The following is a 23,849-nucleotide window of genomic DNA, read 5'->3' on the forward strand; positions in this document are numbered from 1 at the left end:
AGTTGCAACGTGTATATAGTAACAAGGAGCTTAAGGATAAGTTACTAGAAGAGATAGGGACTTGTCAGATTTGATGGTATCTGAAGATGTCACGGTGACAGAAAGATTGAATAAAGATGGGTTGACTGATTGTATTCAGTTGTGTCCTTGTGTATGAGGCTGGGGCCTGACACTGGTTTTGATGTTCCTTCTCTGGGCGCCAAGGCTGTGCAGGGCACTAGCCACTGCAGAATCACTAGCCATATGTCCTCAGACAGTACCGGTACAGACATCTTCTCCCAGTCCTCCTCTCCAGTCCCAGATGGGATGTCCATAAACTGGCTTACCATCTGACAACAGGAATTACTACATCCTCCCCTCCTAGAGTGTATTTAATCTTTTTTTATATTAATAAGTGTATTAAGTCTATAGACTATAATAGAGCTATCCTAGTTATAGGAACCCTAAGGGCTATAGGTTATAGAGATTTTAAAAACTTACTTAAAGCTTAGTATAGACTAGGCCTAGGCTAGGTCTAGAGCTATTACATATTCTCTAAGGCTTAGGTATAAGTCTAAGCATATTATACTTTATTAACCAGCTGTGCCGACTCGGGCACCCTTCATCCTTCCCGAACTTCCAGACTTCCCATTTCATTCCCGAAGCTGCGCCGCACGCGTCGCGTGAGCTCCCACCATCGTCCTCGACCGACGACATCAAACGCACCTCCTTTTCCTATTCTGAAGTGTGCTGTTTGCATCTTCTTTGTCCGCACCCGTCTGCCTGGCTTGGTCGGTTCCCTTACAGTTCATCAATTCTCAGGCCCCGCCCTAGCGCGGTCCGGGGCTTAGCTCGGCCGCCCTACCCACATCACCGACCGACCCCCAACCTTCACCTCCACCCCTCGAAACCCTCTCCGCTGCGCCAGCCCTCCACTCTACAGGCACCTCCCTCCAGAACGAGGCCTCCTCCTCTCTATCCGCTCAAGTTTCCTTCTACACTCTCTTCTGTCTTCTCAAGCCCGCTGGTTGTGGTGCTCTTTTCCCGCGTACGTATCCCTCACGCCTAACCCACCCAATTTTCCTTTCATGTAATGGTGTACCGCAATGCCTATGGCTTGACCAAGACATCCCGGTACCACGCATACGGCTGCACCGCAGCTGTATCTCCCTTCCTGATCTGCAAACCATGGCTTTCCACCTTGCCGACCATGGCTGCAAAAGGCACATCCATCTGCAGCTCGTGACGGTCAACGTCTCCCCCACGCCCGTTGAAAACCACGACATGATCCCTTTTGAGCCCGCTATTGCATTTCACTCGTTTCCTTTGGCCGTCTCGTACTCGACTCCAGTTTCATCGCTAACATGCTCCCCCTAGGCGTGGTCGCCTACCCTTCTGTCGTCGGCTCCACCACTCCATTGAGCGACAGCTCCCCAGCCTTCTGGACAAAGCCCAAGCGGTTAAGGCTCAAGCGAGTGCTTTCTGGTCGCAGGAGAAGCACTCACCACTCGGCCAGATCTTCCCTTCAATCTTTCCCCCCTCCTCTGATTCCCCAACGCCATCCCAATCAGTCTCTTTTCACGACTCTTTGGTGGAGAGCCCTACCCCTTCCACTCGGACCAGGCCCAGGCACGTGCCCATTGTTATTCCACGCTATGCGTCCGGTGTAGGACCAGATAGCCCATGCGACTCCGCCGGACTCACTTCTTCGAGAACTTCAACCGTTGTATCAAGCGACCGCACCAGTCTCTCCGACTTTCCCCTACCAGGCCGCAAGCTCGCAGGCAATTCTCCAAGCTGGAGGTCTAGGCATGTGGAGATAGTAATACCAGACTGGATATTGCCCATACAAAGATTCTCCACCTCTCGCCTTGGCTTTGCTCACCCTAATTCTCAATTCCCTCCACTGCCTTCCCCCGGGGATCCAAGTCCGGCCACCATGTCTGGTCAAACCCCCAACACAAGCCGCACCAATACGATCGATTCCCAGACCTCGGCGCCTTCGCCATCCCAGCTCTATTCAGACTCCTTTCGTAGTGGTTCTGGAACCTACATTTCGAGCGTGAACAGCAGCCAGACGAGCCTTCATCGACAGGGGGCTCAAGAAGCTGCAAATGAACGCCCACCAACCGCTTCAGCCAGGACTCCCGGTTTTGGTGCCGGCGCGACTCCAGCGCTAATGCAGACTGCTGGTCTGGCAACTCCGTCCGCTGCAACTTCCGGTCTTTCTGGCCTTGTATGCAATGTGCACAGGACGACCGGGCGTGAGCCGCGCCCCTTGGTGGGAGCCACAACCACCATCATCGGCGACAAGCTATTTGTCTTCGGGGGGAAGAGGCTCTCACGGACACGACCCATGCTTACGGCAGACCTGTACGAATTGGATCTCGTTCGGAGACACTGGACCAAAATGGAGGCGAAAGGAGATATCCCGCCTCCTCGGTACTTCCATAGTGTTTGTGCTCTCGGGGACACGAAGCTGGTCTGCTATGGAGGCATGTCCGCAGCCGGCTCTCAACCTGGCCACGTACCGTCTGCAGCACAAGGCGCACCTGTAGACGGGCCTGAGGTTGTGGTCATGTCTGATATCCACATTTATGATATCCCTACACGCACGTGGATGCGTGTAGCCACCAATGATGGCCCTCAGGGACGATATGCCCACTGCGCGACTATCCTTCCATCATCCGCGACATTTGTTTCGCCAAATGCGCCCCTCGGGTCCATCAGACACAATCCTTCGTCCGCCAACCCAAACCAGGGTTCCATCGGTGTCGATTTGGATGGAGAAGGAGGTGCGGAAATGGTTGTAGTAGGCGGACAGGACAACGCCAATCACTACATTGAGCAAATCAGCGTCTTCAATCTACGCAGCCTCAAGTGGACTGCGACCCACCCGCTCGGGAGGAGTTGTGGTGCTTACAGAAGTGTGGTTGCACCCTTAACCAACTTGGATCCAGCAAAGATTGGCAATGGAGCGCGAACTGGGAGCGATCAAGACATACGACAACGAAATTCGCAATCCAACGGGCAAGGCACGCCCATGTTAATCTATTCCAACTACAACTTCCTGGATGTCAAGTTGGATCTGCAAATCAGGTATCCAGATGGCACGCTTGCGGAGAAGCCGATGCACGGGGAATTCTCCCCTCCTGGTCTGCGTTTCCCTAATGGCGGCATCATCAACAACCATTTCGTCGTCAGTGGTACATTCTTGACGTCTCATAAGCAGGAGTACGCGCTTTGGGCTTTGGACCTCCGGACCTTGACCTGGGGCCGCATCGAGGCTGGAGGGAACATCTTCACTCAAGGGAGCTGGAACAGGGGCATCTTGTGGAATCGCAGAAACGCTTTCGTCATACTAGGGAACCGTAAACGGAGCTTGGTGGAGGACTATCACCACCGGCGCATCAACTTCTCCAACATCTGCGTAGTCGAGCTGGAAGCGTTTGGACTCTACGACAACCCGCGCAGGGTGACGCCCAATTCCAGCTTCCATTCCGTCAGTGCACCCCGGCATACCGTTGGACTCGACCTGAAAGCTGGCGGACGGCAATTGTCTCCAGCAGCAGTGAACCTGGGCCAGCTAGTCCTGAGCATGCGCGAGTTCGCTGACATGGATTTCCTCGCGATAAACGGCGAGCGCATTCCCGTAAACTCTCATCTGGTGGCTCGCCGTTGGGGGCCTTACTTCAATCAACTGCTGCGCGAGAGCACCACTCAGGAGCACTCGGACACGGCAACCCTTCGACCTCCAGGCGCAGGACATCCATCTCGCAACTCCAGCATCACCATCACTCCGTCGATACGGACAAACTACTCTGCCGCAACCACCCTTACAAACAACAGCGTCGTATCGACCGAAACCGTCACCACGGGAAGCGCGACTAATACATACTTCGGCCCTCCCGAACCTTCAAACCTGCCCCCTACGCGCAGGCCTCGTACGCTCTACCTCCCACATACGCACCTGACCCTCCAAGCACTCATCCACTACCTCTACACATCCTCGCTACCACCTCTAAACTCGCCCCTATGTACACCACAGATTCTGTGCTCTCTCCTACAACTCGCGCGCCCCTACCACATCGACGGGCTCCTGGAAGCCATCATCGAGCGATTACACCTCTTGCTGGATAACCGCAACACTGCCGCTATCTTCAATGCCGCTGCCATGGCTGCTGGAGGGGGTTCCGGCGTCTCCTTCCTGGGCGTCAACGGCATTGCCTCCAACGGCACCACAAATGGACTGTTGGACCCGTCTGTCCCCTCGTCAACCAATGGCGCACATGGCGCGATGCGTTCGCTGGACCCCGCGCTCCGTGCCCTCCGCATCGACACCGAGGTCGAAAGCGATGCCCAAGAAGACGAGGTCAGCTCCGCCACTTCCACGTCCACATCCGGATCGACATCCGAGTTGGGCGACGCTGGCCACATTGGCGCTGAGCGCGAGATTTGGAGCGGTGAGATGAGCGCCGTTGTTGGGCTGCAGAAGCGTGGGTTGAGGGGTTTGATGGAGGGGAGGAGGATGAGGGAGATGGGGAGGGGAGCTTCGAGGGTGAGGGATGAGAATGGGGGAGCGAATGGAGGAGAGGGATTGGGACTAGGCTTGGTAGGACCAGGGGCGTGAGAGATGGAATGCGATGAGGCATTTGCCTGATGAGCTTGCGATGATTTATGTATTCCCAGTATCATTTGTAAGATGGAAGGTTTCTGGCAAGGGGGGTTCGCTATATGTCACTGGGCTTTCTTCCTTGCTCTCTTTGCTTCTTGGATATATATATTCATGGATATGAAAGGTGCTTCTTCGAGGAGAATAGACGTCTTATGAATGGAGCTATTACATGGTTCTGAGCGTATAGCGTATGCCTTGTTGTGACTCCTGATGCTACAATCTCCGTGTCTCTTCTCCTAAACTTACAAATGCTATGATACTTATAATCAAAAAATGCCAAGCAACGGATAGATCAAGTGGAAATTGCCACCCGACCACCACCCTCAACTACCACGAACGCTCGCCCTTTCTATCTTTCTATCCAACTCTATCCTACCGCTTCATATCCTCTCTGGCACATAATTGCTCTCAAACGTGCTCCCCTGCTGTATCGGCCCCACCGTTCCCCGCCCAAACCCCAACGGAATGTCTCTTGAGTCTTGGCCGCATGCATCGTTCATTATGCATGTTCCAGGTCCAAGCTGACAGCTTACGTTTCAGCCGGCACCGACGGAGATCAAAACAAGTCCTCACAGGCTTATTAAGGCAGCTTCGCCCCGTCCCTGGCCGGAAGCCATGGATGATGACGATGCGACAAATGGAGGGTCTTCCGACTGCGCCGCCCTTGAAGCTGCCACGCCTCTCGCTGCCCTCGAGCTAGCTGTCGACGGATGTCTGCTTGTTATTGAATTCTCGGTCAGACAGTGAATAGGTTCGGGCGTTTGAGCGATCGACTTGGCAAGCTTTCCGCTGGATTTCAGGGACACCCTCTTTCTGGATAACTTGGAGGTGTCTCTGTCGATCATTATACTGACTACACTACGACTTCGCTGGATACGCTCCCTTCACTCGCCGCACCAGGCATGACGCCGTGCCTTCGAATGTCGAAATCCTCCCTTTTCTGATGTTCACACATGCCTGGCACCGACTCCGCCGTCGCCGTCTCCTCCGTCACCCAGCCTTCCGCGTCGTGCTGCTTCTTCTGCTGGTATGGGACAGCCTACACGTCCTCACCATCTACAACAACCAACACGAAGCGCTAGCAGCACGGGAATCCATTGTCAGCAATTACCACCGTGGGCGAGCACCATGGACTGGGACCGGAACCCAGCCCCATGAGGAGAAGGACAGCTCTTCCAAGCCCTCAACACCCGCACCCGCACCGAAGCTCTTCATCGCCAGCCAACACTGGAACTCCGCGCACCTCCTCCGCGACCGCTGGAACGCCGCCCTTGTCTCGCTTGTCCACACCCTCGGCCCGGAAAACGTCTACGTCTCCATCTACGAAAGCGGCAGCTACGACGACACCAAAGCCGCGCTGCGCGAACTTGACGACGCGCTCGAGGCGCTGGGGGTGCGTCGGTCGATCGTGCTGGAGCAGCGGAGCCACGAGGATGAGATTAATAGCGCGCCGGCGAAGGAGGAGGAGAGGCAGCCTGGCGGGTGGGTGAGGATTCCGAAGGGAAGCGTTGGAGGTGGGGAGTGGGGGAGGAGGCGGATTCCGTTCCTGGCGGAGTTGAGGAATCGCGTATTGGAGCCTTTGAGAAATGAGTTTGGGGAGGGGAGGAGGTGGGAGAAGGTGCTGTTTTTGAATGATGTCGTGTTCACTGTAAGTTTGTTTTTTATTTCCTCTATGGGTTTCACGAATTGCCGCGCCTATGGTTTGGAAGAGAACTGACATATCCAGCCAGCCGACGTCCTCACCCTCCTCGCCACCAACCACAACGACTACGCCGCCGCGTGCGCCCTCGACTTCGCCCACCCCCCTTACTACTACGACACCTTCGCCCTGCGCGACTCCCAGGGCCACGAAACCGTTTCTCAGGTGTGGCCGTACTTCCGCAGCCGCGCGTCCCGCCGGGCCGTCGAGCGCTTCGATGCCGTGCCCGTGGCGAGTTGCTGGAACGGCATGGTCGTCATGAATGCAAAGCCGTTTGTGGGGGAGTACTCGGTAGGGAGTCAGAATGGTAGCAAGGAACTTAGGCGGGAAGATGACGAAGAGGGAGGAGGAGGAGGAACTAAAGCATCGCCCCCGCCACTGCGGTTCCGCGCCATCCCCGACTCGCTCGCCGCGCACCACGTCGAGGCCAGCGAGTGCTGCCTTATTCACGCGGATAACGAGCAGTCCCGGCAGCGCGGCGTGTGGCTGAATCCAAACGTGCGCGTCGCATATAGCAGCTCCGCTTACGACGAGGTGAATGCAGAGGGGAATGTAATAATGGGACCTGCGAGGATCTGGATGAGAGTGTGGGCGAATCGGGTCAGGAGGTGGGCGACGTGGGTGGTGGTCAAGGAGGGGGTTGTGCGGTGGAGGGTTCGGGTGTGGAAGCAGGAAGGGGAGGGGGTAAGGGATGGGAAAGCGGAGAAGAGGGAGGAGAGGGGCGTGTTTTGTTTGATCAATGAGATGCAGATTCTGCAGGCTAATGGGTGGAGGCATGTTTGAGGAGTTGGGTTCGAGAGGAGAGGGTATGAAAGGGTATGGTGTTGGGCGTGTCGTTTCTGTGTATGCATCATATGGAGTTTGGATGGGTTTGGACGGAGAGAGGACGGTGTTGCAGTATATCTGGGCTGGGTACGTTCATGTTCATACCAACGAATGGGAGAAACGGAAGAGTACAAACTCGCATCTGGAGATGTTTTCATCCTCTATATCGACATGATCAGCTTTCAGGAGGGTTTGACGGGCGCGAAATGCATATGAATATCCTGCATCGAGATAGTTGGATCCGCAGCTCCGCGGAGTCTACTACTGTGTACATACTGCTTCACATCGGCCTCACTTCTGCCCTGTCTCCATTTGACCCAGCGTATTCAACAGAAGGACGGAGTACCTCGCACACCGATACGATTGGTCCGCCTCGCTGCTGCGCCTACTCAGTAAATTGGTGAATCCTGCGTAAGCGCGCTCGATGTTGGGTGAGAGGCGAAGCAAGGCGAAGCAAGGCGAGGCGAGGCTGTTTCACGGATGAGCCTCCGCGGCTAAACTGATTGAGGAAAATACGCAGTCCCGTGTGCCTACGGAGTACTAAAAGTCTCGCTAGTTAGACTCAGTTATCTGCTTATATCATTCATACCCTCCCAGCTGTCTACCCGCGCCACAGCACAGCACAACACAGCACCCAATCACCTTGATCGCGCTTGCACGAGAATCCTAGACTAGGAACGCACTAGTAGCACTTGGGAGAGACGGGGGAGGCACGGGTTGTTGGATGGCATACTTCTTACTTGTACAAGCGGGTACAAGCGGGTACAAGGCCCGCGAGGCTGAAGCGATGTTCTTACTGCAAGTGATTGCCCCGTAGGATTCTCGCATCGCAAGGCGAACATGGCGCGTGGGACCAGATATGTATGCGGCGCAGTAGTGCAATGAGCCGTATACATAGGCAGAGGATGGAGATGGGCGAGATATCGATGGATACTGCCCAACTCTCACTTCCCCAGTCTTGAGACGGGATACACATTCCAACGCCCGCCCGTCTTTTCGTTCAAAAATAAAATAAAATCGAGAAATCAACGGGCTCTACGCAAAATTACAGCTGCGAGTTACCACACCATCATCATCCATCACACCAGAACCACTCGGACCCTCACTCTCCCTCCAAAATGCCACCACCACCACCACCTCCTGCTCCTTCCCACATCCTTCCGAAACGCTACACCCGCGACTACTGCCCGCACGACAGCCCCTCCTGCATCCCACTCACCATCGTCATCGTCGTCGTCGTGCTCGTCGTTTTGCTGAAGTTGGGCATCCTTTTTACGCTGTTTGCGCTGCATCGGCGGCGCAAGGAACGTCGCGCTCGTGCTCGCGCCAATGAAACTAGACAGATGGGAGTGAATGGAATGGCGCAGAGGGAAACGCAGGGCTTTGGATTCGGGGATATTAGCCCGGACGCGGTGCAAGAAGATCGAAAACAGGAGCAAGAGAGGAAGAGCGAGGAATGCAGTTATGGGGGAAGTGGAGGGCGGATGTCGCCGCCGCCGCCCTACGAGTACGCGCTCTTCCCTGCGCAGACGCAAGCCGAGGGGATTCAGAGGCCAGAGCCTGCGAGATTGGAGGGACGGGGGGAGGTATAAAACAGGACGTGTCTTTTCGTGGTTGAGCGGATATACTGGCCCAGTTCACAAGCGGGCCATGGATACCTGAAAGCCAGAACGGCGAAATAGCGCAAGACTGCGGATTCAACGGCTCGACAACGCGCTCGCGCTGATTTCCTTGCCGTCACCACGTCCCCTGCGGAGGAAACAAGACTTCTACGAAAGCGAAATCTTGCGGCACAGACTTCGTGCTGCTGGATACCGCAGTGTGCGGTTAAGGATGGGAGGCACTGCTACAGTACCGAGCTCGGGTGTGAGAGGCTGGGCACTACGGCGGTGGATCGCACGGGATCGTTGGAGAAGCCTGCTTCCTGGTTGATAGGGATGATGGGATATATGGCAGAGGAGTGTGTGGTCGTGAGCGTCTGGAGGAATGTTGGGACGGGAAGATGTGCGTCATCAGAGGAGCTCTTACATAGTAGGTAGCTCTATCCGAAACCAGCAACACGCATCTGCTCCTCCTGTTGCCTGGACTCGCACTCGTGAAAAGGGCACGAAGCAAGCACACTTAGCAACATTGAAAGGAGAAAAAGACCGCCAAAACCGACATGGCAAAATCTATCACTACTTTGACAAGAGAACTTGGTCATACCCTCATACGTAGGTAGTTCTCGATGCCTACCAGTGTCTATATAGCTCCATTAATGGGCGATGCGATGCAATTACAAAACGATAGTAGATGGACCTCCAAACTAGCACCACGGCCTTCGCCGTCCCATCACATCGGATAGAGAAACTAGATCCAGAAAATCAAAAGATTTGGACACAATAGCCAACATGGAGAAAATATGCATCACCCACCAAAAACGCTACATGTCCATAGCTGCAGCTTAAAGTATGATATCACTAACATATGTATCATCAGCGTTTTCCCGACTCTTCCGTTGTCAACAACTACTCTTTCACCAGCAATTCCCATTGCCCGATCCGGCAATGCTCGTCTTTAACCGCTGGCCAATGGCAAGCCGCCCACCCCAGCCAAGCGCGACCGGCAAAAGACGTGATGGCAGATGGGCGTCACCCTTCAGCATCGGGCCTTGGGGGAATTGAAGATTAGCCCGGCACCGACGTCTACCATGAGAAAAAAACGGCTGCTAGAATACATGTCTTTGCACCAACTTCCTCCTCTCCTTCTCACTCTCGTTCTCCCTCTTTGTACATACCTTGACCATGGCTAACCAGTACCTGGGCTTCGATCTCAGCACCCAGCAACTGAAAGGTGCGCCCAATTCAACTCCCTACCTACCCCACTCTCCCTCCGCCTACCCCGCCATGGCAATGTCTCCCCATACAACCTTATACTGACATGGAGATTTCCTAGGCATCATCGTCCAATCCGACCTCAAACTCGTCCACGAAGCCAAAGTCGACTTCGACGCCGACCTCTCCAAATATGGCATCGAAAAGGGCGTCCTCACCAACCCGGCCGACGGCGAGGTCTTCGCCCCCGTCGCCATGTTCCTCGAAGCCATCGATCTCGTCTTGCAGCGGCTGAAGGAGCAGGGAGCGGACTTCTCCCGGGTCCAGGGTATCTCTGGCGCCGGCATGCAGCATGGCACTGTTTTCTGGAACCGGGACGCGGAGGCGTTGCTGGCGGGATTGGACGGGGGGAAGACGCTGGTGGAGCAGTTGGAGGGCGGGGCCAAGGGGGAGAGAAGGGGAGCTTTCAGCCATCCGTTCAGTCCGAATTGGCAGGATGCCAGTACGCAGAAGCAGTGCGAGGCGTTTGATCGGGTGATGGGGGATGGGCAGAAGTTGGCGGCGGCGACGGGGAGCAAGGCTCATCATGTACGTCTCCTCGTAGCAGTAAACCCTCCGATGGAACTGTCTCGACTGACAAGCTACAGCGCTTCAGTGGCCCTCAGATCCTCCGCTTCCGCGAGAAGTACGCCGAGGCGTACAAGGCGACCTCACGCATCTCCCTCGTCTCGTCCTTCGTGGCCTCCGTCTTCCTCGGCAAGGTCGCCCCCATGGACATCAGCGACGTATGCGGCGCCAACCTCTGGGACATTGAGAACAACCGCTGGCACGAGGACCTGCTCGCCCTCGCCGCGGGCGGCTCCGAGGGGCTCTCCGACTTGAAATCCAAACTGGGAGAAGTAGCGCTCGACGGCGGCAAGAGCTTCGGCACCATATCCCCCTACTTCGTCCAGCGCTACGGTTTCCCGCCGTCGGCACAAATCATCGCCTTCACGGGCGACAACCCCTCGACGATGCTCGCCCTCCCCCTCCGCAGCTCCGACGCCATCGTCTCGCTCGGCACATCGACGACTTTCCTCATGTCCACCAAGCAATACAAGCCCGACCCCGCGTACCACTTCATGAACCACCCGACCACATCCGGGGAATACATGTTCATGCTGTGCTACAAGAACGGCGGCCTCGCCCGCGAACACATCCGCGACGCCATCAACAAGGTTTCTTCTACTTCCGACCCCAAATCCTGGGACGCCTTCAACGAGACCGCAACCCGCACGCCCGTCCTGGGCCAAACCGACCCATCCACCTCCCCCATGCGCCTAGGCCTTTTCTTCCCGCGCCCGGAAATCGTGCCCAACGTGCGCGCAGGAACATGGCGCTTCCTGTACGACGCCTCGACCCACGCCCTCAACCCCGTCGGCCCCAACGATACCGAATCCTGGCCCACCCCCCAAGCCGACGCCCGCGCCATCCTCGAATCGCAATTCCTCTCCCTCCGCCTGCGCTCCCAACCCCTCGTCGAACCCCAGGGAACTCTCCCACCCCAACCCAAACGCATCTACATGGTCGGCGGCGGCGCGGCGAACCCGGCCATCGCCGACCTGGCGGGCCAGGTGCTCGGCGGCGCAGAGGGCGTCTTCAAGCTCGATATCGGCGGCAATGCCTGCGCTTTGGGCGCCGCGTACAAGGCGGCGTGGGGCGTCGAGCGGAGGCACGGGGAGAAGTTTGCCGATTTCCTCGAGGGCAGGTGGGACGAGGAGCGGTTCGTCCGCAAGGTGTGTGAGGGGTATAGGGAGGGCGTGTGGGAGCGGTATGGGGAGGCGTTGAAGGGTTTTGCGGCCGTCGAGGCGAGGGTGGTCGAGGAGGCTGGGAATGAGAGGAAGCGTGAGGACGAGGCTATGGTGGGCGATGTGGTGTAGGTTATCATGTATAGGGTCGTGTTAGGTTATGCTCCAAGTAGGATCATTTGGGAGAGATATGGAACAGCAGGCATGAGCATAAATTACAAAAGGATTAGCATCTTTCATCGCACTAGGTGCATCTCCTGACGAATCGTGAATCCAGGTTTAGAAACTACCAGAGCGAATCAATATAAACAAAAAGATTGAGACGGCTTAATCTGGATATTATTCCTACAAGCAACACAAGGACACTACTCCCCATTAATAAAATAAACTCGACTTTTACGCCTCGCGCCTAGTATGTATGCTATACAGCTCATCTCAGGAGCAATGATTGTCATCCCTTTGCCCTACACACGTCTCGCCATTCCCTTTGTCATCCCATCTCTCCTGTCTCTGCCTTTCGCGGTACCAGACTCACTCCTGCACATCCTCATGCTTCTTCATGGAACGCAGTTTCGCAATTTCGATCCCACAAGTAGCCTCATAACCTCACGCCTCTGTTTTGCCGTGGTAGGAAGAGTTTTATTCCCCTCTTTTGCCGTGACGGGAAGAGGCTTACGCTCCATCATCATCCAGACGAAGCACACCCTCGCGGCTCACGCCCTGGGACCAGAACCCCTTAAGCTCGACATTCGTCTCCGCGTTCTTGGCAACGGTCAAGAGGAGCCAGAGCCCAAAGACACCCATAGACAAGACGTCCAGAACAGCGAATGTGATGACCTCGGTGTTGACGGTCAAGTGGCCGCCGAGAATAACACCCCAGACCCTAGCTACATGTTAGCAATCTGAGAGCCAGAGCACTTCGTAGGGAAACCAGAGAGGAGACAAGGATGATACTTACACAAGATAGGCCGCCCACACAAGCCCCGTGTACGTCGCCAGCGCAGTATAAAACTTGGCCACACCACGGCTGGGCTCCCTCACGGCAGCACGTCCGTTCAGACCCAAGTGCCACACGACCACCAAAAACGACAGCAGTGCAATGACATAGTTGCCCCACTTTTGCGGCGTATTCTCCTTCCCAAACGCCGCGAAGAGTCCCATGAAGTTCATCAGCGCGCCTGCGGTCCCAGCCATGAGGATGTGAGCGCCGCTGATGCCGGCCAGGATGCCGAGATTGAGGAGGATGAGGGGGAGAGCGAGTGTCCACTGGATATAACGCGGCCAGAAGATCTGGCGGTCAATGTGCGTGAAGGTGTCTGGGACATGGTCGTTGGAGTGGCGGATGGTGATGTGTTTGATCGCAGAGCCTTGGCCCGTGGCCATGAAGAAGTAGGCTATGGCGGAGATGAGGGTGGTGAGGGTAGCGAGGACGTGGTAGATGCGTGCGGACTGGGATCGTTGTTAGTACATGTTTTCTACAGCCATATGGTTTTGGAGAAGCAGTGATTGCAAGAAGCAATAGCAAGCGGCTTCAACTGGAAGGGAGGCAGGCACTCACCACAGCGAACCTCAACGACCACCCCGCAAACACGGCCGACGCAATGGTCATCAGCGCAAACAGAACCCACAGCGTCCTCTCGCCACTAGCTCCTATAAGCTGCTCATGGACATCCGGCACCACGGACGGGACAGGCGCAACGTGCGTGGGCGAATGCGTCGGCAGCACCTGCGTCGCCGAACTCTTGAGCAGCATCTCTGCGGCGTCGACAATCATGTTGTATGGCGGTGATGTCAGTGTTCCTCAGGTGACGATTCTCTGTCTCTCTCGAGGGTTTGGATGGTGGAGGTGGTAGCGGAGGTGAAGAATATACGACGAGGACGAAGTGTCGTGAGGAAAGAAAAAGTGGAGAAGAAGAGAAGAGAAGAAGTGAAGCAATGAAATGGTTTCCTCATACGTTCCCTAGGCAGGAGCGGGGGAAGAAGGCTCTGACGTCACTGCCTCACCGCGTGCAGCTCTCCATTGGCTGGCCGTCGGGCACAGCTTCCATGCGAAACTTGAAAGTCATGGCCACATGACAGGACTGGTGGCCATTCTGAGGATGCGGTTACTCATAATACCAAGTACTGTGGTCTGTTTCGTCTGGTTGTGTTGGATAGCATGACGGCGGCTTGAGCTGTGGATGAGTGAAGAGCTCAAGCACCGCCACAGAGTGGAATTGATATTTACCCCACAATCTCATAGCCAATGAGAAGCGGTGTGGCTGGAGTAAAGCCTAAACCATAACGGGACGAATATCAGATGAACAATGGTGATTTGCTTCAATAACTTCACGGATATACCATTCCCAATCATCAATGCCTCATAAATCTTAACAACATAAACCTCTACCCCATCCCTCTCCACTCACCCTGTCGCCCACCATCCCCACATCTATTTCTTCTCCTCGACATTCTCCACCGTCCTCGTCGTCGCACCCTTCCCATCCATGCCAATCTCCGTGCTCGTCTGGGCGTGCGCCTCGCGATCCTCCTCGACGTGCTTCACCAGCTCCGTCACGCCGAACAGGTCGTCCATGCGCTCGAGCGACAGGCCCTTGGTCTCGGGGATGAGGAACCAGACGAAGAAGAACATGGAGAAGCAGAAGCAGGCGTAGATGATGAAACACCTGCAGTACCGTCGTCAGCAATCGTTGTATCAGAAAGAGGAGAAACATGACTGATTAGAAGGGACGAGTGACGGGAAATAGAGGATTGCATACCCATAGCCATACGCGCCCACATTCGCCAGCATATTCGGCGTCGCCCTCGCCACCACAAAGTTGAACAACCACTGCGTCGCCGCCGCAATCGCCACGTTCAGACTCCTCAGCCGCGCCGTCGGGATCTCCGACACGTAGATCCAGCACACGGGACCCCACCCCCACTGGAAGAAGCCCGCAAAGAGGAAGATGCAGATGAGCGCCACGTACCCGGCCCCCGGGAGAGGCACGTTGGGGTTCGGCGGCAAGATGCGCACGTAGAGGCCAATGTACAGCATGGCGGAGCCCTGGGCGATGGACGTCCACAGCAGCGAGCGGCGCCGACCGAGGGAATCGGCGGCGAAGATGAGGAAGGCCGCGCACGTAACCATCTTGACGACGCCGTAGATGCCCGTCGCGAACAGCTTGTTCGTATTCCCCTTGATGCCCAGGGCCTCGAAGATCTGCGGCGCATAGTAGTTGATGGCGTTGGTGCCCGTCATCTGCTGGCAGATCATGAGTCCAATGGAGATGAGCACGCGCTTGCGGTTGCCGGGGATGGTGAACATTTCCTTGAGGAGGTCCTTTGTCGTCGAGCCGCCGATGAGCAGGCGCTCGTGCTCGAGCTGCTCGGAGATGTCGCGCAGTTCGCCCTGCACGTACTCGTGCGTTGCGGGCAGTTGGCGCACACGGCAGAGTGCCTTGGTCGCGTCCTCCCAGCGGTCGACCTTGGCGAGGAAACGGGGGGATTCGTTGTTGAGGAGCATGCAGCCGACGAGGAGGATGGCGGGCAGGGCCTGCATGGCCAGGGGCACAATGTACACGGCGTCGCCTTTGATGTGCAGCGACGAGCCGTAGTTGACCCAGAAGGCGAGCATGACTCCGGTGGCGATGAAGAGCTGATAGATTCCTGTCAACCCGCCGCGGATGGCGCGGGGCGAGTTTTCGGAGATGTAGAGGGGAACGACCATGGAGGCGCCGCCGACGCCGACGCCGGCCACGAAGCTGGTGGTGTGTCAGTCCATGAACAGGTGGTGGTGATGAGGAAGGATGGATGGACGGAGTACGTACCGACCCACATACATGGAAGCAATGCTTCCAAAGCTCACCGACTGAATGATACATCCAACGATGGTGACCAAACCATTGAAAATCAAACTCGTCTTGCGGCCCCAGCGATCCGCAACCCAGGAAGCAATAAAGCATCCGAGGAAGCATCCGGCCTGCAAGGTCGAAGCGATATTGGCAGAGAGATCATACTTTTGCGCTTTGGACAAGCCCGACAGTCCATATTTCCTGCCACGGACAAGGTCAATTCCGGCGCCATCTTGTTTGTTTTCAGTGAAGTACGTACCGCTCGAAGGCAGGCAAGGTCAGAACTCCACCGATGGTTCCGATATCGAAGCCGAACAGCATACCACCGAAGCATGCCGAGCATGCGAGCGCGTAGGTCCGCCAGCCATAGATCTCGGGGGGATCTTTCCTTGCGTTCTCGTTTTTGACAATCTTGTAGACGAGTCTGGCGCCAATGTTGATCTTCCCGGATGGCCGTGGGTCCGCCATGGCTTGTTGCTGGGTGATGTCGAGCTTGAGGAGGACTGAGGCGGTCGGTGTTTGTTCTCAGAGAAGCTACATAGAGGTGGTCAGTCTGAAGGTGGTTCCAAGCCGAATTGATGCAGTGCGTGAGATGTCCTTCCAGATCCACTCCAATATAGATAACGAATCGCTCCACCCTTCCCCTGCAAAAACGAAATCTCCAAAGGAATTGACGAACACCTTACCTATCTCTTTTCCAATCGCCACCCAAATAATGCACAGTCGATGTCCACAGCTCAACCAGCAAACCAAACCGCGACCCTTCCTCCAGGGACATCCATCTCTTCTCTATATAGATAAACGCACACGCCCATCCCTCTCCCGGTCCAAGCTCGTCCCCCTCCCATCACCCCAAAACCCTAGCAAAACCCCGAATCCGGGGCGACGCTATCCAAGCTATCCAAGCCCCTCCCATGTCGAGAAACACGTTTCTTCCGTCGAATCACCGCGTTTCCCCCATTTTCACCCTGCCTAGCCCTCTTCTTCCAGAATACCGCTATGAACCCTCGCATCCGCTTATCCTGCGACTTCATTCGTGGAAAAATACTACTCCCGGACCTCCCCTGGTCTGCGCCGCCGAGATCCCCAGAATTCCTCCATCCAGTTGGAACTTTGGCCATGGAGAGAAGATCAACTGTGGAGGTGGCCGGGCCGTTGGTTTTTGTGGGACGCTGATGGAAAAGTTGGGGTAGCGGGTTGCGGGGCGAGCGAGCGACGACGACCATGCCCCTTGCGAGATACCTATCACAGTATGGCAAGGATGTACTGTGTTATGGTGTCTGTGAAGTCGCGGCGTGCACGTGTGCGAGAGCGTGTGGGTGTGGAGAAACCACATGGCAAGGCTAGTCCAGTACTAGATGGCCTCGGGTGATTTGCAGTTTATCCGTGAATTACAACAAGTTCCACTGCTTCCACTGCTCCGGTCATGATGGCAGGCCAGACGCCAGAGGAATGATGTGCGATAATGAGGTGGGTAACCTGATGGGGATAGGTATGCAGGTGGGTTTGTGGAGCTTGCGGATATAGCAGAGGCTATAGTGCAGACGATGCATACTATGGTGGAGGAGAGTGAGAGGAGGTAGCCTCCATCTCAGCGGGAACGACTGCAATATCCTCGACTGGGAGAAGCCATCTCACGCAGATACTCTCACCTTCCGAGCTGCGATATCAGACCTCCTCAGCAGACAAGACCTCACAGAAGCGATCGATCATGACCGCCGCAGCCGCAACCGCCAACCGATCCTCCCCTCCTCACCCCTTCTCCTCCAACCCCCTCCTTACCCGCTCCGACGTCGTCGCCGCCGTAACCTCCCTCCTCGACCCCCTCGCCTCAGGCTCCTCGCCCCTCCACGCCCTCACCAAGGTCGGCACCTCCGGCACCCGCTTCGACGAGACAGCCGCCCAGATCGAAGGCTACGCGCGCCCGCTATGGGGCCTCGCGCCCCTCCTCGCGGGCGGCAGCCAGTACGCCGGCACCGACCGCTACGTGCAGGGCCTCATCGCGGGGACGGATCCCGAGAGCGACGAGTTCTGGGGTTACATGGAGGATCAGGACCAGCGCATGGTCGAGGCGTGTCCGATTGGGTATACGCTGGCGATTGCCCATAAGGAGTTTTGGGATCCGCTGAGCGAGAGGCAGAGGGGGAGTGTGGAGCGCTGGTTGGGGAGCATGAATGATAAGGATATGCCGAATACGAATTGGTATGGTCTTTTCCCTCTTCTTCTTCTCTTCTCCTCTTCTTCTTTCTCCTTCTTCATCATGAATCTCAAATCTGTACATTCATTGAGAATGTGTTTTCCCCAGGCTCTGGTTCCGCGTCTTCGCCAACCTGGGCCTCGCGAGGAACGGCGCAAGGTGGTCCAAGGAACGCCTCGAGGCCGACATCCACCAACTCAACACCTTCTACCGCGGCGACGGCTGGTCCAACGACGGGCCCGAGGGCTACCGCCAGATGGACTACTACTCGGGCTCCTTCGCCATCCAGTACCTGCAGCTGCTGTACGCGAAGCTGGCCGCCGACACGGACCCGGAGCAGGCCGAAGAATACAAAGAGCGAGCGCGCAAATACGCCCAGGACTTTGTGCACTACTTCGACCCCCAAGGCCGCGCCATCACCTTCGGCCGCTCGCTGACGTACCGCTGGGCCATGGTCGCTTTCTGGGGCTCCCTGGCCTTCGCCGACGTCGAGCTGCCCGCTCCGCTGACCTGGGGCGCCGTCCGCGGCATCTGGCTGCGCAACCTGCGGTGGTGGACGACGCAGAGGGACATCTTCCAGCCCAACGGCATGCTCTCCATCGGCTACTCGTACCCAAACTACTACCTGGCCGAGAACTACAACTCCCCCGGCTCGCCCTACTGGTGCATGTTGGCATTCGCTCCCCTCGCCGTGCCCGAGACCCACCCCTTCTGGAGCGCGCCAGAGGAACCTCACCCCTACGCCGGCCAGCGCATCATCAAACCACTGCCCCATCCCCGACACATCATGATCCAAAGCGGCGGCCACACCTTCCTCCTCTCGAGCGGCCAATCCTGCCACTACCCCTTGAAAGCCACGCAAGCAAAGTACGGCAAATTCGCCTACAGCTCCGCCTTCGCCTACTCCGTGTCCACGGGGTCCTACACGCTCGAGCAGTTCGTTCCCGAGTCGGCCCTCGCGCTCTCCGACGACGCCGGCGAGACGTGGAAGATGCGCCGCGCGCTCGACGGCGACTCGGAGATTGAGTGTCGCGATGGCGGCGTCCCCGTCCTCGTATCCCGTATGAAGCCCTGGCCCGACGTCGACGTCCTGACGTACCTCATCCCCCCCGCCGAGGACACGCCGAATTGGCATCTGAGGATCCACCGCGTGCGGACGGGCAGGGACCTGCAGACGGCCGAGGGCGCCTTCGCCGTCTACGGGTGCAAGGAGGCCGACGGGCGTAACCTGGAAGCGCTGGACGAGGCGATTTCCGAGGGCGGGATGGCCGATCGGGATAGCGCGTTTGTGGCGTCGAGGTCTGGGGCCGTGGGCATCGCGGAGCTGAATCTGAATCTGGGGAAGAGGGAGGGGAGCGTGTTGGCGGCGGATGCGAATTCGAATCTTGTCGAGGCGCGGTCGGTGGTTCCGACTGTGCATAAGGAGATCAGGGCTGGTGAGACGAAGTGGTTTGCCACGGCTGTGTATGCGTTGCCGGCGAGTGTTGAGGGCTGGAAGGAACGGTGGAGGGCCGGGTGGGAGAAGAGGCCTGTTCTTCCCCAGTGGGTGCAGGATAAGATTTCGGGGCGATGGGATTGAGCAAAGGAGCAGAATGACTGACATGAAAAAAGTGGGAGAATGCATGCAACGAGCAGGAAGAAATCAATCATGAACAGCAATAGAACCCAAGAAGACGTCGTTGCTGTATACTCCCATTCCAATCCTGCCTACCCATCTACTCCCTCGCCGCTAAACCCTCAATTCATGTCAATCATGTCATTGAAAACAAACCCAAAAGCATATCCGCACGCCGAAGAAAACTCCATACCTACTCCCAACCCAGCCCATAATCACTTGCACATCCATCCCCCATTTCATCATCCCCATCAACCCTCCCTCAACGGATTCTCCTCCTCGTCCAGAATCCCCTTGCGCACCAGCTCCTCAGGCGGCGGCCGGCTCTGCAGATTCTTCTCCAAGCTATCGGCGCGCATGTGGCGCTCGAGTTCCTTCTGGTGGCCCTGCAGGGCCGGCGCGGCGGTCGAGTCCGGGAGGATGTTGCCTACAGGTTACAGGTCTGATTAGCACATCGATCTGATGCTTGGTATTTATGTAAGTCGGATAGATAAATATGGCGTACGCTCAACCAACGTCTCGCGGTCCGGCCGGTGCGCAAGGCCCTTCTTCAGATTGTCGACGGCGCGTTGGCGCTCGAGCTCGAGGGCTTTAGCTTGGAGGGCTCTGGGGTTGGGATCGTTAGCCAGGGTTTTTTCATGGTCAAGCGTAGAAGCGTAGGAAGGAAGGTCTTGGTGGGTGAAAATGTAAGGATCGCGGAATGAGGGCACACGAGACATACGGCGCGGTATTGGTGTCGAGCAGGATGTGCCGATTCTTCAGGTCCTGGACGTCCGGTCGATGCTGGAGGTGCTTCTCCAGGCTGTTCCTGCGCTCCGTCGCCTGGCGGACGGGCGAGATGGGCGTCTCGTCGATGGTCGCGGGTTCGGTGGCCATGGTGAGGGAGGGAGGAAGAGAGGGAGACGGTGGACTTCTGGAATTGAGGATTCGGAATTTCTTGGATGCTTTGGTTGTAAGTACCGGGTAGAGGAGTGTTTGTACTGTGTCGAGATGTCAGGCTGCGACATCACTGAGGGCAACAAAGCAGCCCCGCACCCCTGTTCCAGATACCCCAGCCTGGTTGCGGGGTGAACGCGCCATATTAATACACAGTGCTAATGCTCCCTTCAGCCAACCACCATATCTGTACACAATAGCAAAGTAAACATGCCTTTACTTCAAGTCGAATCGCTAAAAACCGTAAACAGAGCTCATCACAACGCTGTTCTCATGCTATAACCCTACCCCTAATTGCCTGCACTCCTCCTCCAAGATATCACTGCGGCAACACACCATCCATCCAAAACACCATGACGTCAACATCAAATAACCGCTTTTCCATCCCAACCCTCATCACACGGGCAACAGCAAAATCCTGATCTCCCAACACGACGAAATCCTTCTGCTCAGCAGATATTCAGCGGCCTTGGAGCCAACCTAACCACATTGACATTCTCCAATCCAAAAGCCCTCAATCGTGAAGATTCTCCTCTCCCTGCATACGAACCGCAATCGTGCCTACACTGCATTAGCATAGAAGAATATCATCCTGACCTACCTATGGCTTTACTACGTACTCTAATTCTCCATAGTCCTAGTCTTCGTGTTCGTCCTCGAACCCGTCCTCGTACCCTCGAGGACAGTCGCTCCAGGCCTCCCGATCAATTCACTGGCGCCAGCAATGGCCGTAGAATGAGAAGGCGTAGAAGTATCCGTGCCATTGACGAGTAGAAAGGGTGCTGTCCACCCTCCCGACCGACTCGACCCGACAACATGAAGACAGGAGGTAGCTACGCCCGTCCACCTGTACCCGCCACGACAGGCACGCCCTCCACCAAAACAGGCGCCACCCAAGCATCCGCACACGCCGTCATCGTCTTCGTCAACGTGCCCGGCACAGTAGTTACAGTACGGCAGGGCTGCGGACGCGTCAGTTGGGAGAAAGCCAACCCCTAAATGCCCATTTTGAATTGATAATTTCAAGGTCGGAGTGATTACGTACAATCCCCAAGCCCAACGTCCTCGTCGTCAAAATGCACTCCCCGCAATCCGTGTACGCCGTACTCGTCACCGTGTGTGCAGAAAACGTGCAGTCTGTTTCGAAGGATGGGGCTCGGAGGAGGGTGAGGGTGCAGGTGGGCGGGGATGCGAGAGGTGGGGAATGGATGGGGGTGGTGTGGTCGGAAGGTGTCGTCGTCGTCGTCGTGGTTGAGCTCCTGACAGTACTCGTTGTACTCCCCAAGCTAACCAGCGACCCTGAACTGCAAAATATCAGACACTGCCTTGTGACGAAAGACCAAAACACTAAAACACCACTTACACAGTGCCAAACCCCATAACCAGCACAGCTATGCCTACTACTAATAACTCCTCGACTCTCATCTTCGCTGATTCGGGAATATCGATGCTGTGCTCGGAACAATGGCTGTGTTTTCGCAATCAATCGTTGCTCAAGGCACTGATGCTATTCTATTGATGCTGTGTCTGAGGTGGTGGAGATGCGTCAAGTTTCCGGCCTTAGAGAGGTCGAGGGAAGTGGCGGCATTCTTCGTTTGCATTACGGGAAGGGGAGGGAGAGTGGACCGCTGCTTCTTCTCGCAGGGAATGGGTCTCTGAATTTGACGAGGTATCCAGGTAGGTCACGGTTTCCTAACTGAGGATCGCGAGGAAGGGAAAGGCAGTATTGTAGGGATGTGCTTGTCTCTGGAGTCTGAGTTGAACGTCAGGAGCAGGGATATTCGAATTCGACGACAGCGGACACCGTTCATATCTCTGTAGATGGGGGATCATGGTGTCGGAGGGCAGTTACAGGTCATTGCAGCAAGAGTGAAATGGGTTCAGAATCCTCATTGCAGAGACTGACATTGATACAAAGGTCGTGAATACATCCCCAGAACTAGCAGTCCGTCAAGTCGACGAGTCGATATTCGTGAATCAGGACCCAGCAAAAGACAGGAAGAATAAAGGGAAATGGGAGGTATCATATCCAAACCCAACAACGCCATGAGCAGCACGCTTTGTGCTTCCTTTGCCCATCCCATCCCTTCCCAACCCATCCCAACTCCACCACACACACAAATCCTTTCTTCACTTATTTAATAAACACCCAACCCCCTCGCCTTCTCCTGCTCCCCATAATACTCCGCATTCGTCCGATACGGCGACTGCTGCTCCACCACCACCTCCTCCTCGTGCCGCCCTTGCTGCATCTGCTGCTGCTGCTGCGCCCAGAAACCCCCCTGATACGGATTCTCCATCTTCTCCGTCCTCTCCACCCTCTCCATCCTCGGCATCGGCGACTGCGGCTGCGGCGGGGGCGGCATCGCAGGCATCACGCCCTCGCCACCCAAATCCCTCCACGCCCTCGTCCTCGGCGTCGTCGGGCTCTTCAACCCCCCCGCCGTGCCCGGCGTGCGCGGCAACTGCTGCAACTCCCACATGTGCTGCCACTGCTGCTCGGGCGACATGCCGTGTTCGGGGGAGGACGAGGCGGCGGCGTCGAAGGCGGCGTATTTCTCCTTTTCGGCGCGCTTCTCGGCGAGGCGGGATTGGTGTGCTAGACGGGCGGATTGGGTCGGGTAGAGGGAGATGAGGGTGAGGAGGAGGTAGAGGGCGTAGATGGTGCTGTTGGAAACGATTGATTAGTCACTTCGAATGAATAGTTTCTGGATTGAAGTGGGAAAGGGGAAAACGTACAGCATGATGACGCTCACGGCGAAGGCGCTCTTCGCCTGCATGCAGTAGGCGCGGATCGTCTTGTCCTGCACAATGTTGCAGCTCTTGGTGATGAACCACGGCGGGCCGTTGTTGATGCGCTTGGGGTCGATGGTGTCGGGCGAGGTCTGGATGCGAATGGAGACGGCCCAGAGGGAGAGGAGGGCGGCGTGCAGGGGGAGGCTGACGATGGGGTAGAAGATGTGCATGAGGAAGAGGGTGCTTTTGACGAGGTAGAAGAACATGCAGAGGACGCCGATGACGAGGTTGTATTGCGTGTTGCTGGGAAGGGGGTTAGCCGGGGCTGCTTGGTGGTGGTTGGGTATAGATGCGATCCAGCTCTTTGGTTGCTTCATATTTTCTCCCATATTCCAATCTTCTGCAATGAAGATGTTACTTACAAATTACTCCACACCACCGGGATCTTGACGGGTCGATAGTTCGCATACGCATACAGCACCGTCTTGGGATCGCTATTAAATCCCATCTTCCCGCCCTCGGACCACAGTATCGTCCTGTACAGATTGGGTGACGCGACGCCAAACAGTGTCAAATTCGCTACCGTCAAGGGGAACTCGAGTATTATGAGGGCCCAGAGGACGTTGTGGAAGCGCCATTTGCGCGGGATGAAGCAGCCCCACGGCATCTTGGGCGGGGACTGGGAGGTGAGGTGGTAATGGTCGTGGTGGTGGGAATGCTGGTCGGAAATATGCGATGTGGAGGAGAAGAGTTA

The 23,849-nt window shown here is 56.4% G+C and overlaps 9 protein-coding genes across 9 annotated transcripts; 5 read left to right on the plus strand and 4 right to left on the minus strand.

Annotated features, from left to right (window-relative positions):
* Window positions 1-609: 609 nt before the first annotated feature.
* Window positions 610-1,454, plus strand: EI97DRAFT_494395 (uncharacterized protein; the record flags this gene model as incomplete). Its single annotated transcript, XM_033802388.1, has 2 exons — window positions 610-1,027; window positions 1,357-1,454. Coding segments are annotated over 2 exons (463 nt in total), but the record flags the coding sequence as incomplete, so codon positions are not given.
* Window positions 1,455-2,158: 704 nt separating this feature from the next.
* Window positions 2,159-7,853, plus strand: EI97DRAFT_450663 (regulatory protein ral2; the record flags this gene model as incomplete). Its single annotated transcript, XM_033800297.1, has 3 exons — window positions 2,159-4,239; window positions 5,862-6,047; window positions 7,745-7,853. 3 exons carry the CDS (start codon window positions 2,159-2,161, stop codon window positions 7,851-7,853), a joined length of 2,376 nt encoding a protein of 791 aa, XP_033653383.1.
* Window positions 7,854-8,296: 443 nt separating this feature from the next.
* Window positions 8,297-9,395, plus strand: EI97DRAFT_442835 (uncharacterized protein; the record flags this gene model as incomplete). Its single annotated transcript, XM_033799779.1, has 3 exons — window positions 8,297-8,764; window positions 8,999-9,182; window positions 9,214-9,395. The coding sequence occupies 3 exons, from the start codon at window positions 8,297-8,299 to the stop codon at window positions 9,393-9,395; spliced, it is 834 nt and encodes a 277-aa protein (XP_033653384.1).
* Window positions 9,396-9,831: 436 nt separating this feature from the next.
* On the plus strand, window positions 9,832-12,021 carry EI97DRAFT_433795 (D-xylulose kinase-like protein). Its single transcript, XM_033798460.1, has 3 exons — window positions 9,832-10,010; window positions 10,113-10,579; window positions 10,639-12,021. The coding sequence occupies exons 1-3, from the start codon at window positions 9,962-9,964 to the stop codon at window positions 11,908-11,910; spliced, it is 1,788 nt and encodes a 595-aa protein (XP_033653385.1). The 5' UTR covers window positions 9,832-9,961; the 3' UTR covers window positions 11,911-12,021.
* A 130-nt stretch (window positions 12,022-12,151) lies between these two features.
* On the minus strand, window positions 12,152-13,941 carry EI97DRAFT_494398 (family A G protein-coupled receptor-like protein). The gene is made up of 3 exons (XM_033802389.1): window positions 13,337-13,941; window positions 12,737-13,227; window positions 12,152-12,661 (listed from the first exon to the last, which is right to left on the minus strand). The coding sequence occupies exons 1-3, from the start codon at window positions 13,550-13,552 to the stop codon at window positions 12,451-12,453; spliced, it is 918 nt and encodes a 305-aa protein (XP_033653386.1). The 5' UTR covers window positions 13,553-13,941; the 3' UTR covers window positions 12,152-12,450.
* Window positions 13,942-14,092: 151 nt separating this feature from the next.
* Window positions 14,093-16,189, minus strand: EI97DRAFT_433797 (general substrate transporter). The gene is made up of 4 exons (XM_033798461.1): window positions 15,871-16,189; window positions 15,588-15,812; window positions 14,538-15,521; window positions 14,093-14,444 (listed from the first exon to the last, which is right to left on the minus strand). Exons 1-4 carry the CDS (start codon window positions 16,077-16,079, stop codon window positions 14,210-14,212), a joined length of 1,653 nt encoding a protein of 550 aa, XP_033653387.1. The 5' UTR covers window positions 16,080-16,189; the 3' UTR covers window positions 14,093-14,209.
* Window positions 16,190-16,955: 766 nt separating this feature from the next.
* Window positions 16,956-19,755, plus strand: EI97DRAFT_57793 (uncharacterized protein). The gene is made up of 2 exons (XM_033802932.1): window positions 16,956-17,813; window positions 17,917-19,755. The coding sequence occupies exons 1-2, from the start codon at window positions 17,323-17,325 to the stop codon at window positions 19,385-19,387; spliced, it is 1,962 nt and encodes a 653-aa protein (XP_033653388.1). The 5' UTR covers window positions 16,956-17,322; the 3' UTR covers window positions 19,388-19,755.
* On the minus strand, window positions 19,554-20,737 carry EI97DRAFT_57593 (uncharacterized protein). Its single transcript, XM_033802931.1, has 3 exons — window positions 20,145-20,737; window positions 19,929-20,029; window positions 19,554-19,850 (listed from the first exon to the last, which is right to left on the minus strand). Exons 1-3 carry the CDS (start codon window positions 20,297-20,299, stop codon window positions 19,675-19,677), a joined length of 432 nt encoding a protein of 143 aa, XP_033653389.1. The 5' UTR covers window positions 20,300-20,737; the 3' UTR covers window positions 19,554-19,674.
* Window positions 20,738-22,497: 1,760 nt separating this feature from the next.
* On the minus strand, window positions 22,498-23,762 carry EI97DRAFT_458857 (uncharacterized protein; the record flags this gene model as incomplete). The annotated part of the gene is made up of 3 exons (XM_033800946.1): window positions 22,498-23,026; window positions 23,099-23,398; window positions 23,518-23,762. 3 exons carry the CDS (start codon window positions 23,760-23,762, stop codon window positions 22,498-22,500), a joined length of 1,074 nt encoding a protein of 357 aa, XP_033653390.1.
* Window positions 23,763-23,849: the final 87 nt, after the last annotated feature.

The sequence above is a fragment of the Westerdykella ornata genome (assembly GCF_010094085.1).
Source record: "Westerdykella ornata strain CBS 379.55 unplaced genomic scaffold EI97scaffold_12, whole genome shotgun sequence".
Classification (NCBI taxonomy): domain Eukaryota; kingdom Fungi; phylum Ascomycota; class Dothideomycetes; order Pleosporales; family Sporormiaceae; genus Westerdykella; species Westerdykella ornata.